A 12,283-nucleotide genomic window follows, 5' to 3' on the forward strand; every position below is an offset into this window, starting at 1 on the left:
TCCAAAAGATGGAATGAACATCATTTATCCTTTCTTCTACTGTGTCCCAACAGAAACTTTCCACTCTCTGAAGACTTTTCCAACGTACATTCAAATACACAGATACATTCTTTTATTCATTCAACAAATAAAAAAAAATACTTTCCATGCGGCAAATATTGTGCTAGGAGCTGAGGATACAAAATCAGCTTGGTCCCTGCTCTTGTGCAGCTCACAGGCTGACAGAGTAGACAGACATCAATCAAAGAAATAATTTTATAATTAGAACACTGGGAAAAGGGCTACAAAAGGAGATGAACACAATTCCCCAAGTATATAAACCAAGACCATGTGACCACCCTACTTAGGGAAGACTTCTCTGAGGAGGTGACTATTAACTAGGTGGGACTGGGGACAGGATCAAGTGTTTCCAGCAGAGGAACCATAAGTATAAAGATCCTACGGCAGAAGGGACCAGGTGAAATAAGGGCAGTGTGCCTGGAACACTGATAACAAGAGATGGGCTGGTGAGGTAGGTGGAGGCTGGGCCTCCCGGAGGGTCTTATAAACCATGCTAAATGCATTGATCCTTGTCTTGAGAGAATGGGAAAATCATAAGAGAGTCTTAACATTCAAAGGACATAATCAGATTTAATTCCAAAAAGATCACTCTGCTTGCAGGGTAGATAATGGATTGGAAATGACCAGAATGGGAAAAGGGAGACCAAGTATAGGACAACAGCCATCATCCAGGTTATTAGGTGAAGGAGGCAGTATGATAGAGGAAGTCCTGGGGTGTGTCCAGAAACAAGAGACATGGAAGAAGCAAAATCTGTAGGATAAGAGCTACTTAAGAGTTGAGATTTCCTAGATACTCCACCACTTCATTCTAATGAAATATTGCTTATGCTTTTCATCTCCATTCCTTTGGCCTATACAAATCCTACTCTCTTCCAGGCTCAGCTCTACAGAGCCTTCCACAGAGGCACCAACCCATATCTATCCTTTCCATTTTTCCAAATTGTTATAAAACTAATTACCTTCATCACACATTTTACCTAACTGCATAGTCTTTTATTGTTTTCTAGTTGTTTCAAGTATGCAGAGCCTGTTTTACTGAAGGAAACTGAGTTTCTCAGATATGGTGGCTTCCATTTGTCTTTGCCAATATTATTTAGCATCATACTAGAAACACAATGGGCAGTTAATTAACACTCATTGACAAACAGGTGGATATTTTGCCTGCAGTAATTTTCTGTAATTTTTGATCAGTGTAATCCTGTAATATTGGGACTGAGGCTGGTAAGAGCACTTACTTGTATTTTTTTCTTCCTCCACTGTTTTAGCATGTATTGAGACTGGTCAAAAGAATATGATCTCATCTCAGAAAGTATTTTCCACTCACCCAGATCATCTGGATTATTTGTTACTAACACAAAGAATAGTATACAATTCATCAATGACCCTAGGTCAGTAGGAATAAATACTTAGTAACAAGGACTCTGGCAGGAAGAATGACTACCCAGGGAGACAAAATGTAAAGTGAGTCGTCTTATTATGTCATTTTCCTCTGGGCTCATTTTTTTAAGGGCACTAGTGAAAGTAAACCAAATCCAGCTAGTCTAGAAAATGAGACATGATTTTCTTTTTTATAAAGAACCCACGAAGTGTGGATTGTTGCTACCCAATTTTAATAACCAGTCTCTAAATAAATAATGAGATGTCAGAGTATAATGCTGCCATGGCAGAAAGTTGGACATAAGTAGTTAAAAAAACATACATTTCCACTGTACAATTATCATAGGTTAAAAGCTGATATACTAATATACTAATTTGACTTGCAGAATTAAAACAATCTTTAAAGGTTATTAGTTGAAAATTACAATAAGCCTGAAATTTATTAGAATGATAGAATTCCATTTTTCTTACTTACATAGGTGTAAGTGTGTAAGACTAATATTCCATTTGTCACTAATATATGTAAGCCTGTCACCTCTCTGCAATTGTTACTGATAATTTGTCAATAACAGTCGCATGGATGACCTGCTCCATATAAAGTCCTGTGGAAGGCCTGACTGATCTCACAGGCCCCTTCCTGAGACCTTTTTGGAGGAAGCACCATCCTCATCAGAGTGAGGTCTAGTTTACCAAGAATGACCGATGTCCTCTGATGAGTTGCCTTCTTGAGATGAAGCCAGATTTGAGTAAGAGCTGTGTAACTCAGACTTTTTCCTTGTCCCAGCTGACAGCCTGCCCTAATCATTCTGTGCAAGTTTTATATTTGCAGCTGGTTAAGAACTCACCTTACAAGATCCAAAGGCTGGTATTTATACCACACGCCCCAGGAGGCCCAGCACTCATAGAGCAGATGTCGGTGGTTTTCCGCTCCGTGGGTTCTAATGGAGTTTTTACTTCTGTAACTTCCCTGGGATAAAAACACCACCTTCCAGTGAGGTAATACCAAAAAATCCATAAGGAAAAGCTGATAGTAATACCAGTCTTTTATGGAAGGAGTAGTGATAGGGGTGATATTAGAAAGAAATGGATCCATACTATCGAAAGGAAAGCAGTTATTGGGGACATAATCTTGTTGATGGTGCTATGTAGTAAAAAGCACATGCTTGCTAGGAATCAGGCAGGTTTGAACTGAGTTCAAATTCAGTTCCACTACTTCTTAGCTAGGAGACCTTAATCTCTCTGAGCCTTAGATTTCTAGTTCATTATGGAACTAATAATTCCTGCCTCATTAAGTTTCTTTCATGGTTTGAGTGAATAAAGTGTCTTGCCTAGGGGTCATGCCCAAGACTTAGCTCTCTTTTCCATTTGTCTCAAAACAGGGTAGTTGGTAAACAGCCACAGCTGTACCCTTGCCTTACCCACACAAAAACCCTAAAATACAAAAGCTGGATAGTACCTCAAAATTACAACAATTCAAATCTAATTCAACCACCTCATGGGGCAAATGAGGAGACCCAGGGCCAGATAGCTGGAGGTTTTTCTGAGTTCAGTTAGTGGCAATGCTAGTTTCATAAACAGAAAAAGTACTTTCTGGAGGACTAATTATTAATATTAACCTGAGAAGTTCTTTCTTAGTGGAAGGTGAACAAGACTGAGAGACAAGAAACTCAGGTTCTAGTCTCAGCTCAACCAACAACTCACACAGTAACTAGAGGGGGCTAACCTTTCTCTAAACCTCTATTTAAATTTTTAACATGAAACAAGGGCAACAATATATTCCCTTCTTGCTTTTCTGCCTCTGAAGGTTATTAGGATGTTAAAGAATATAATTAAGTTAAACTGAGAGGAAAGAGTCAGCAGTGATTATGTTACTGTTTCTGCTATTACTAATTTAGAAGGTCTCTTCTCATAGAATACAGGGTTTTACTGAGGCATGAAAGTCAAAGAGAAGAGGCCTTGAATTACTCCATGTAGTTTCAGAACTGCATCTTCTCAGACATCGTCATACCTGCCACCTACTCACCTGCACAGATACTTCTGCTCACCTACCATTGTTCAGACACTGCCCTCGCTACGGGCAAGGGCTCGGCTGTGGGAGGATGCAGCTGTCACTGAAACTTTTGGGCAATCCAATGAATAACTACAGGAAGCACATGATGTTTTGGGGGGTGGGAATCTGTCTTGAGAGTTCAGAATCACCTGTGTGTGGCTTTAAAAACCTTTGGGTCAAAAGGTTTGCTTTTGTCATATGAGAGGGATCATTCCAAAAATGTTTCATGGAAGTCTGAAAATAGGGTCTGAGACCAAAGCCTCTAGTTTTCTTAATGAATAAGATTTGTAAAATTCTCCATCACCTTTGCATCCTTGTGGTGTTTAAAACAACAGAAGCAGCACTGTAAGCCAAATAAAAGGTATGTTTTGGAAAGACTTGCCATTTGCGAATTGTTGGAACTGTTCTGCAAAGTTTACTGGCAAACCATTAACATTGTTTCCAGTAGAAGACTTCTGGAAATAACTCCCAGGAGTTCCAGCCTGGCTAGTTTGTGAGGTCCTACAGGGTATGGGCAAGGATAATCATCTTTGTGCTCTTTGTCACACAGTGACCGGTACAAAGTAGGGGTTCAATACCATGAAGATGACAACAATCTCTCACCAATCATAAGGATTATGTCCCTGAAAACCTATGTGTACAAGAGAATTCTGGGTTAAATAACCCAAGATTGAATGGGGAAAGCAGGGTTAAGGGTAACCACAGTTATATTTGCTAAAGTCCTTATATATGACAAAAACCACGTAGCAAATAAAGAGAATATCAAAATTTATATATCTTAAATGAGCAATAATAGGTACAATACTATTCACTTCCATTCATCACCCTGTGGTTACCAGAGGCTTTTCAAGATGGTTCCCTCCTACTCTCTAAGGAATAGCTATAAATTTCTTTGTTACAGAGACCATACATTTCAGGAACATTTCCCTCATGGGTCTGGTGCCTCATGCAAATTTTCAGTGCTTCTTTAATTTTATGACTTGGAGTTCCTCTGAATCCATGCTGAGTGACTCTTGATTCAAGTATTCTTATAATTACATAAAAAAAGATATATAGAAATAAATCTATGATGGAGGAGAGACTTCACAATGCAAGTAGACCCTCCCTAATTATCCACTGAATAAATTAAATTCATTCTGAACAAATGTCATATCAACAACTCAGTTAATGACTATTCCCAGAAGCTAATTTAATAACAAGAAACTGACAGAGGAAAGGCAGGACAATACCTCATGCAGAGGAAATGCAGCTTCATAGGAGCCATTGGTAAGCAAACGATTCAGACCTAAAACAAAAAGTTCAGTTCGAATTAATACTGGGTTTGCATCCTCACAACGTTCAAGACTAATATAAGGGTGGTACTTTTTGGAGAAAACAATTAGGGTTTCAAACGTGATTCAAACCCAGCTGGGGACTCAACAGTTTAGAAAGTTTGGCTATCTGCTAGGAAATTGGAATCGAGAGCTGGGAAATTGGATTTTCAAATAGAAAAAAAAAAAAACAAAAAAAAACAAAAAACGGTGAAGTATACCTACTACAGTGCCAGGCACAAAGATGGGAATGTACTGAGAAAAGTGGGTGAATTTATCATACCCCCCAAAAAGGTTTTCTACCAGGAGCTCTTTTTATATTTTCATTCAGAAGCTTTAATGTGGATAAATCTAACCCTTCTGCATTGGACTAGTGCTATGATTTTGAAAAAGTCTTCTTGTCCTCAGGCCTCAATTTTTTCATACATAAAATGGGGGAGGGGTGTTGGATATGTGGATCTTTTTTAGAGAGAGAGAGCACATGTGCACAAGGGAAGGGAGGCATAGAGGGAGACACAGAGAATCTTAAGCAGGCTGCATGCTGGGCATGGAGCCTGATGCAGGGTTCGTCCTCACGACCTTGACTGAGATCATGACCTGAGCTGAAATCAAGGGTTGGACACTTGGGGTGCCTGGGTGGCTCAGTCGTTAAGCGTCTGCCTTCGGCTCAGGTCATGATCCCAGGGTCCTGGGTTCGAGCCCCGCATCGGGCTCCCTGCTCAATGGGAAGCCTGCTTCTCCCTCTCCCACTCCCCCTGCTTGTGCTCCCTCTCTCGTGGTCTTTCTGTCAAATAAATAAATAAAAATATTTAAAAAAAAAGAGTTGGACACTTAACTGACTGAGAGCCACCAAGGTGCCCTGGATATGTGGATTATTTTAAAAATAGCTTTATTGAGGCATAACTGACATACCATAAATAGCACAGATTTAAAACATACAATTTGAGAAGATTTGACTTATATATGCACACCTGAAACCATCAGCACAGTCAAGATAGTAAACATACCCATACCCCAAAGTTTTATCATGCCACTTTGTAACTGCACTCCTCCCTATGCCATCTCCAAAGCAAACACTGATCCGCTTTCTGTCATTATGAGTTTGCATTTTCTAGAGTTTTATATAAATGGAATTATACAGCATTACTCCTTTAAATCTGAATTCTTTCACTCAAGATAATTTTTTTATTGCTGAGTATTCCATCATAGAGATATATAACTGTTTACTATTCCCCTTGATATTTGTTTCCAGTCCTGAGCTGTTACAAATAATGCTACTGTGAGCATTTATATAGAAGTCTTTGTATGGATAGCTGCTTTTATCTCTCTTGGGAAAATACTGAGAAATGGAATAATGAGATCATATGGTGGGTATATATTTAACTTTATTTGCCATCTGCATATCTCCTTTTGTGAAATATCTGTTCAAATCTTAGGCTCATTAGTTTTTTTTTATTATTGAGTTATGACTTTTTTATATATTCTAGATGTCTTTCATTAGACATATGCTTTGATTTTTTTTTCACATAGTATGTGGATTCTCTTCATTCTCTCAAAAATATACTTCAAAGAGCAAAGGCTTTAATTTTGATGAGGCTCAATTTATCCATTTTTTTCTTTTATGAATTGTATTTAAGAAATTCCCAACTAACCTAAGGCCGCAAAAATTTTCTCCTGGAGTTTTTATAATCTTAGGTTTTATATTTATTTTTTTTTCAAGAATTTTTATTTATTTATTTGAGAAAGACAGAGACAGCACAAGTGGGGAAAAGGGACAGAGGAAGAAGCTGACTGCTGAGCAGGGAGCCCGATGTGGTGCTCAATCCCAGGACCCTGTGATAATGACCTGAGCCAAAGGCAGATGCTTAACTGACTGAGCCAACCAGGTGCCCCTAGGCTTTATATTTAGATCCATGATCCATTTGAGTTAATTTTTATATATGGGTTAATTTTTTTTTTTTTTTGCATATGGGTATGAATTGTTGCAGCACCATTTTTTGAAAAGAGAATCCTTTATCTACTGAATTGTCTTTGGGCCTTTGTCAAAAATCAATTGTCCACATATGTGTGGCTCTACTTACGGATTCTCTATTCTGTTCCACAGATCTATCTGTCTATCTTTACATCAATACCACACTCTTTTGATTACTTTAGGTCTATAATAATTCTTGAAATCAAGGAGGGTTAACCCTCCATTTGTGCTTTTTTTTTTTCAAAGTTACTTTGGCTATTCTAAGTTATGAATTTTTTAATTAGCTTGTCAGTTTCCATAGACACATACACACACAACCTTGGGAGTTTGAATGAGATTGCACTGAATCTATAGATTAAATTGGAGAGAACTGACAATATTGAGTCTTCTGATCAATGAACAGGGTGTATCAGGGTATATTTTTTAAGTCTTAAATTTCTCACAAATGTTCTGTAGTTTTCAGTGTACATACCTTACATATCTTTTTTTAAGATTTATTTATTTGAAAGAGAGAGAGAGATGGGGAGATGCAGGAGAGGGAGAGAGAGTCTCAAACAGACTGCTCTGAGCACAGAGCCCAAGTGCAGGGCTCAATCTCAGGACCTTGGGGACCACGACCCAAGCTGTAACCAAGAGCCAGATGCTCAACAGACTGTGCTGCCCAGGCACCCCTTACATATCTCTTGTCAGATAAGTCTTTCATATTTTTTTTTGATATTATTGTAAATGGTATGGTCTTTAAAATTTTAATTCCTTAGTGTTTGTTGCTGGCTTATAGAAATACAATTGAGTTTTGTATATCAGTTTTTTTTTCTTGCAACATAGCTATACTCATTCTACTAGTGTTTTTTTAGATCCTGTTGGAGCTTCTATACAGATGATCATGTCATCTGAGACTAAGGACAGTTTTACTTCTTTTTCAATTTGGATGCCTACTATTTTTCTTGTCTTATTGCATTGGCTAGTAAAATGATGACTACAAGAGAAGACATACTTGTCCTGTTCCTTATCTTGGGGGAAAGCATTTAGTTTTTACCATCAAGTATAATTTAACTATAAGTATTTTATAGATGTACTTTACTAAGGTTGAGGAAGTTCCTTTCTATTCACAGTTTGCTGAGTTTTTATCAGGAACGAATGCAGAATTTTGCCAAATGCTTTTTCTGTATCTATAGAGATGACCATATTGTTTTCTTTTACTTTGCCAGAGTAAAACAACAAACCATCAAACAAAAAAACCAACCTTGCAGACCTAGATAAGCCCTACTTGATCATGATGGATTGTCCTTTTTATGTATTGTTGTGTTTTATTTACTAAACTTTGTTTACAATGTTTGCCTCTATATTCATGAAGTATATTGATTTGTAGTTTTCTAGTATAGTCTTTGCCTGGTTTTGGTACCTGGGTAATACTGCTCTCATATTCTCCGCACTTCAATTTTATGAAAGAGTTTTGTAAAATTGGTATTATTTTTTTCTTGAATGCCTGATAGAATTCACCAGTAAGATAATCAGCCTGTGGGGGTATTTCTGTGAGAAGATTTTCAAGTACAAATTCAATTTTTTTAATACATATGTATCTGATTAGGTTCTTCTCATTTTTAATGCTTGTATATATAAGTTTATTATTTTTTAAGTTTTATTTAAACCCCAGTTAGGTAACATACAGTGTTATGTTTCAGGTGTACAATGTAGTGATTTAACACTTCCATATATCACCCAGTGCTCATCACAGTGCATTCCTTAATCCCCATCACCAATTTAACCCATCCTCTACCCGCCTCCCTTCTGGTAACCATTAGTTTATTCTCTATAGTTAAAAGTCTGTTTATTGGTTTACCTCTCTCTCTTTTTGTCCCTTTGCTCATTTGTTTTGTTTCTTAAATTCCATATATGGGTGAAATCATATGATATTTGTCTTCCTCTGACTTATTTTGCTTAGTATAATACTCTCTAGCTCCATCCGTGTCATTGCAAATGGTTAAGATTTCATTCTATTTTTATGGCTGAGTAATATTCCATTATGCATTTATACCACATTTTCCTTATCCATTCATCAGTTGATGGACACTTGGGCTGGCTACTGTAGATAATGCTGCTATAAACATTGGGGTTTGTGTATCCCTTTGATTTAGTATTTTTTGTATTCCTTGGTTAAATACCTAATAGTGCAATTGCCGGATCATAGGGTAGTTCTATTTTTAACTTTTTGAGGAAACTTAATAGTGTTTTTCAGAGTGGCTATACCAGTTTGCATTCCCACCAACAGTGCAAGAGGGTTCCCTTTTCTCCACATCCTCACCAACACCTGCACAATCTACACATTTAATGCAATACCTATCAAAATACCAACAGCAGTTTTCACAGACCTAGAACAAACAAAAATTTGTATGGAACCATAAAAGACCCCAAATAACAAGAGCAATCCTGAAAAAGAAAAACAAAGCTGGAGGCATCACAATTATGGATTTCAAATTATACTACAAAGTTGTAGTAATTGGGGTGCCTGGGTGACTTAGTTGGTTGAGCGTCTGACTCTTGGTTTTGGCTCAGGTCATGATCTCAGTGTGGTGGGATTGAGTACTGCATCGGGCTCTGCACTCAGCGCAGAGTCTGCTTGAGATTCTCGCCCTCTGCCCCTCACCCCACTTGCTCTCTCTCTCTGAAATAAGTAAATAAAATCTTTTTTAAAAAGCTAACAGTATGGTACTGATACAAAAATAGACACATAGATCAATAGAACAGAATAGAACACCCAGAAATGAACCCACAATTATATGGTCAATTAATCTTTAACAAAGCAGGAAAAAATATCCAACGGGAAAAAGTCTCTTCAACAAATGGCATTGGGAAAACTGGACCACTGTCTTACACCATACACAAAAATAAATTCAAAATAGATTAAAGACCTAAATGTGAGACCTGAAACCATAAAAATCCTAGAAGAGAACCCAGGCAGTAACTTCTTTGACATCAGCTGTAGCAACTTATTTCTAGATATGTCTCCTGAGGCAAGGGAAACAAAAGCAAAAATGAACTACTGGGACTACATCAAAATAAAAAGCTTCTGCAGAGCAAACGAAACAACAAAACTAAAAGGCAACCTATGGAATGGGAGAAGATATTTGCAAATGACATATCTGATAAAGGGTTGGTATCCAAAATATGTAAAGAACTTATATAACTCAACAGCCAAAAACAAATAACCCAATTAAAAAATGGGCAGAAAACATGATAGACATTTTTGTAAAGACATACAGATGGCTAACAGACAGATGAAAGATCCTTATATCACTTATCATCAGGAAAATGCAAATCAAAACTACAATGAGATATCACCTCACACCAGTCATAATGGCTAAAATCAACAAAATAAGGTTATTTTTTCTTGAATGGGTTTTGATTATTTGCATCTGTCCAGAAATGTGTCCATTTCACTTAAGTTGTTGAATTTATTGACAAAAGATTATTCAAATATTCCCTTAATATACACCAACATTTTTGGTGACAGCATCTCTCCTATTCCTGGAAATTTAGGAATTTGTGTTTTCTCTCTTTTCTTCCTGATAAGCCTAACTAGAAATTTGCATTAGTTTTCTGTCACTGTGTAACAAATTACAAGAAATGTAGTAGCTAAAAACAATAGCCATTTATTATCTCACAGTTTCTTTTGGTCAGAAGTCTGGGCATGCTTTACCTACATTCTCTGCTCTGGGTCTCACAAAACCAAAGTGAAGGTTTGAGCTAGACTGCATTCTTACCTGGAGGTTCAACTAGGAAAGGATCCACTGATTATTGACAGAATTGATTTCCTTGCAGCTACTATGTTCACGACAACCTGAACCAGTGAGAGAGAGGGAGTCCCTGTTGCCGCAAGTTTCTGAGCTGGGGGCAAGCCTAAACACTTTTTTAAAGGGCTTGCCTGATTAGGTCAGGCCCACCCAGGATGATCTTCCTTTTAATTAAGTCAAAGTCAAACTGATTAAGAACTCTTTCACATCTGGAAGATCTCCTAAACTTTTCCAAGTAATGTAACATAATCACAGGAGTGACACAATCACCTTTGCAATATTCTGTTGGTTAAATGTAAGCTATAGTTTCTACCTACACTTAAGGGAAAAGAATTACACAGGGCATGACTAAATGGGAAGTCACCTTGGGTGTGTTCACCAAAAGGTTTATAAATATTTTCAAAGGAATAGCTTTTGGTTTATTTTCTCTATTTTTTCTGTTTTTTATTTCATCGATTTCTTCTATTATTTCCTTTCATCTACCTACCTTCTTTTTCTTTTTCTTGTTTCTTAAGGTGGAAGGGAAGGTCATTAATTTGGACATTTCTTTTCAGATATAGGCATATGGTACTATAAATTTCTTCCTAAGTACTGCACACTTTTTGATATATTGTTTTCATTTCCATTGAGTACAACATACTGATTTTTCTTTTGATTTCTTCTTTCACTGAGGAGTTATTTAAAAGGTATTAGTTTTAAATATCTGTAAAATCTTGAGATCATCTTCATATTAACATCAAATTTAATTCCACTGTGGTCAAAAAACATTCTATGTATATTTTTTAGGTACATAAAGAGACTTGAATCTCTTTAGATTTATTAAGTCTTGTTTTATGTCCCCAAACATGGCCCATCTTGGTTATGTTCTATGTGCACTTCAAAACAAAACAAAACAAAACAAAACAAAACAAAACAAAACAGGTATTTTGCTGTTGTTGGGAGTAATCCAAAAGATCAATTATGTTCACTGATAACGTTGTTCAGGTTTTCTAACCCTTACTGATTTTCTATTTATTCTATTAATTACTGACAAAGAAGTACTTAAATATCCAACTATAATTGTGGAGTTGTCTATTTCTCTTTTCAGGTTTCAGTTTTGGCTTCATGTAGTTTGAAGCTCTAGGCTTTTAGGATTGTTACATCCTCCTGATAAATTGCCTGAATTTACTTTTATCCCTGGTAATATTCTTTGCTCTGAAATCCATTTTGTCTGATTATCAATATAGCCACTTCAGCTTTATTTTGGTTAAGCATCTTATATAACTTTTTTGAACACCTTTTACTTTTAACCTATTTGTGTCTTCAAAGTTTCTCGCAGGCAGCAAAGAATTTAGGCCTTGATTTTTTACTCAGTGTATTAACTTCTGAATTTTGGATTGGGATCTTTAGAACATTTATGTTCAATGCTCTGTGAATTATGAGGTGTTCCAGTTTCACTGGAAATCCTTTGGGGTTCTTCTTTCACTGGCTTTGGGTAGTTTCCTAATACATATGCACTAATTAGTACTCTGCTAAATACTTAAGGGGGGCCCTCTGATGATCTTCAGGGTTCTCTCTTGGTGGAACTTTCTGCTTTTTGGTACTTTGTTCTGTGAACTCTAACTGCCTTGGTTTCCTTGGACTCTTAGCAACATCTTCTCAATTCAGGGAGTCTACCAGGTTCTGCCTGGGTTCTCCCTCCCTAGGCTGCCACCTAGAAACTATGTCAAAGTAGTAAGCTGAT

General features: G+C 37.0%; 1 protein-coding gene across 1 annotated transcript in view; it reads right to left on the reverse strand.

Annotated features, from left to right (window-relative positions):
* Nucleotides 1-12,283, reverse strand: part of ANO4 (anoctamin 4) — a 231,393-nt gene that overhangs the window by 90,668 nt on the left and 128,442 nt on the right. Inside the window, exons 9-10 of the mRNA XM_034987747.1 lie at nt 4,717-4,772; nt 2,283-2,404 (exon numbers count right to left, since the gene is read on the reverse strand). Of these exons, the coding sequence (XP_034843638.1) occupies nt 2,283-2,404; nt 4,717-4,772 (178 nt within the window). The remainder of the gene's footprint in view (nt 1-2,282; nt 2,405-4,716; nt 4,773-12,283) is intronic.

The sequence above is a fragment of the Mirounga leonina genome, unplaced genomic scaffold (genome assembly GCF_011800145.1).
Source record: "Mirounga leonina isolate KUSES-001 unplaced genomic scaffold, KU_Mleo_1.0 Mir_418, whole genome shotgun sequence".
In the NCBI taxonomy this organism is placed as follows: Eukaryota; Metazoa; Chordata; class Mammalia; order Carnivora; family Phocidae; genus Mirounga; species Mirounga leonina.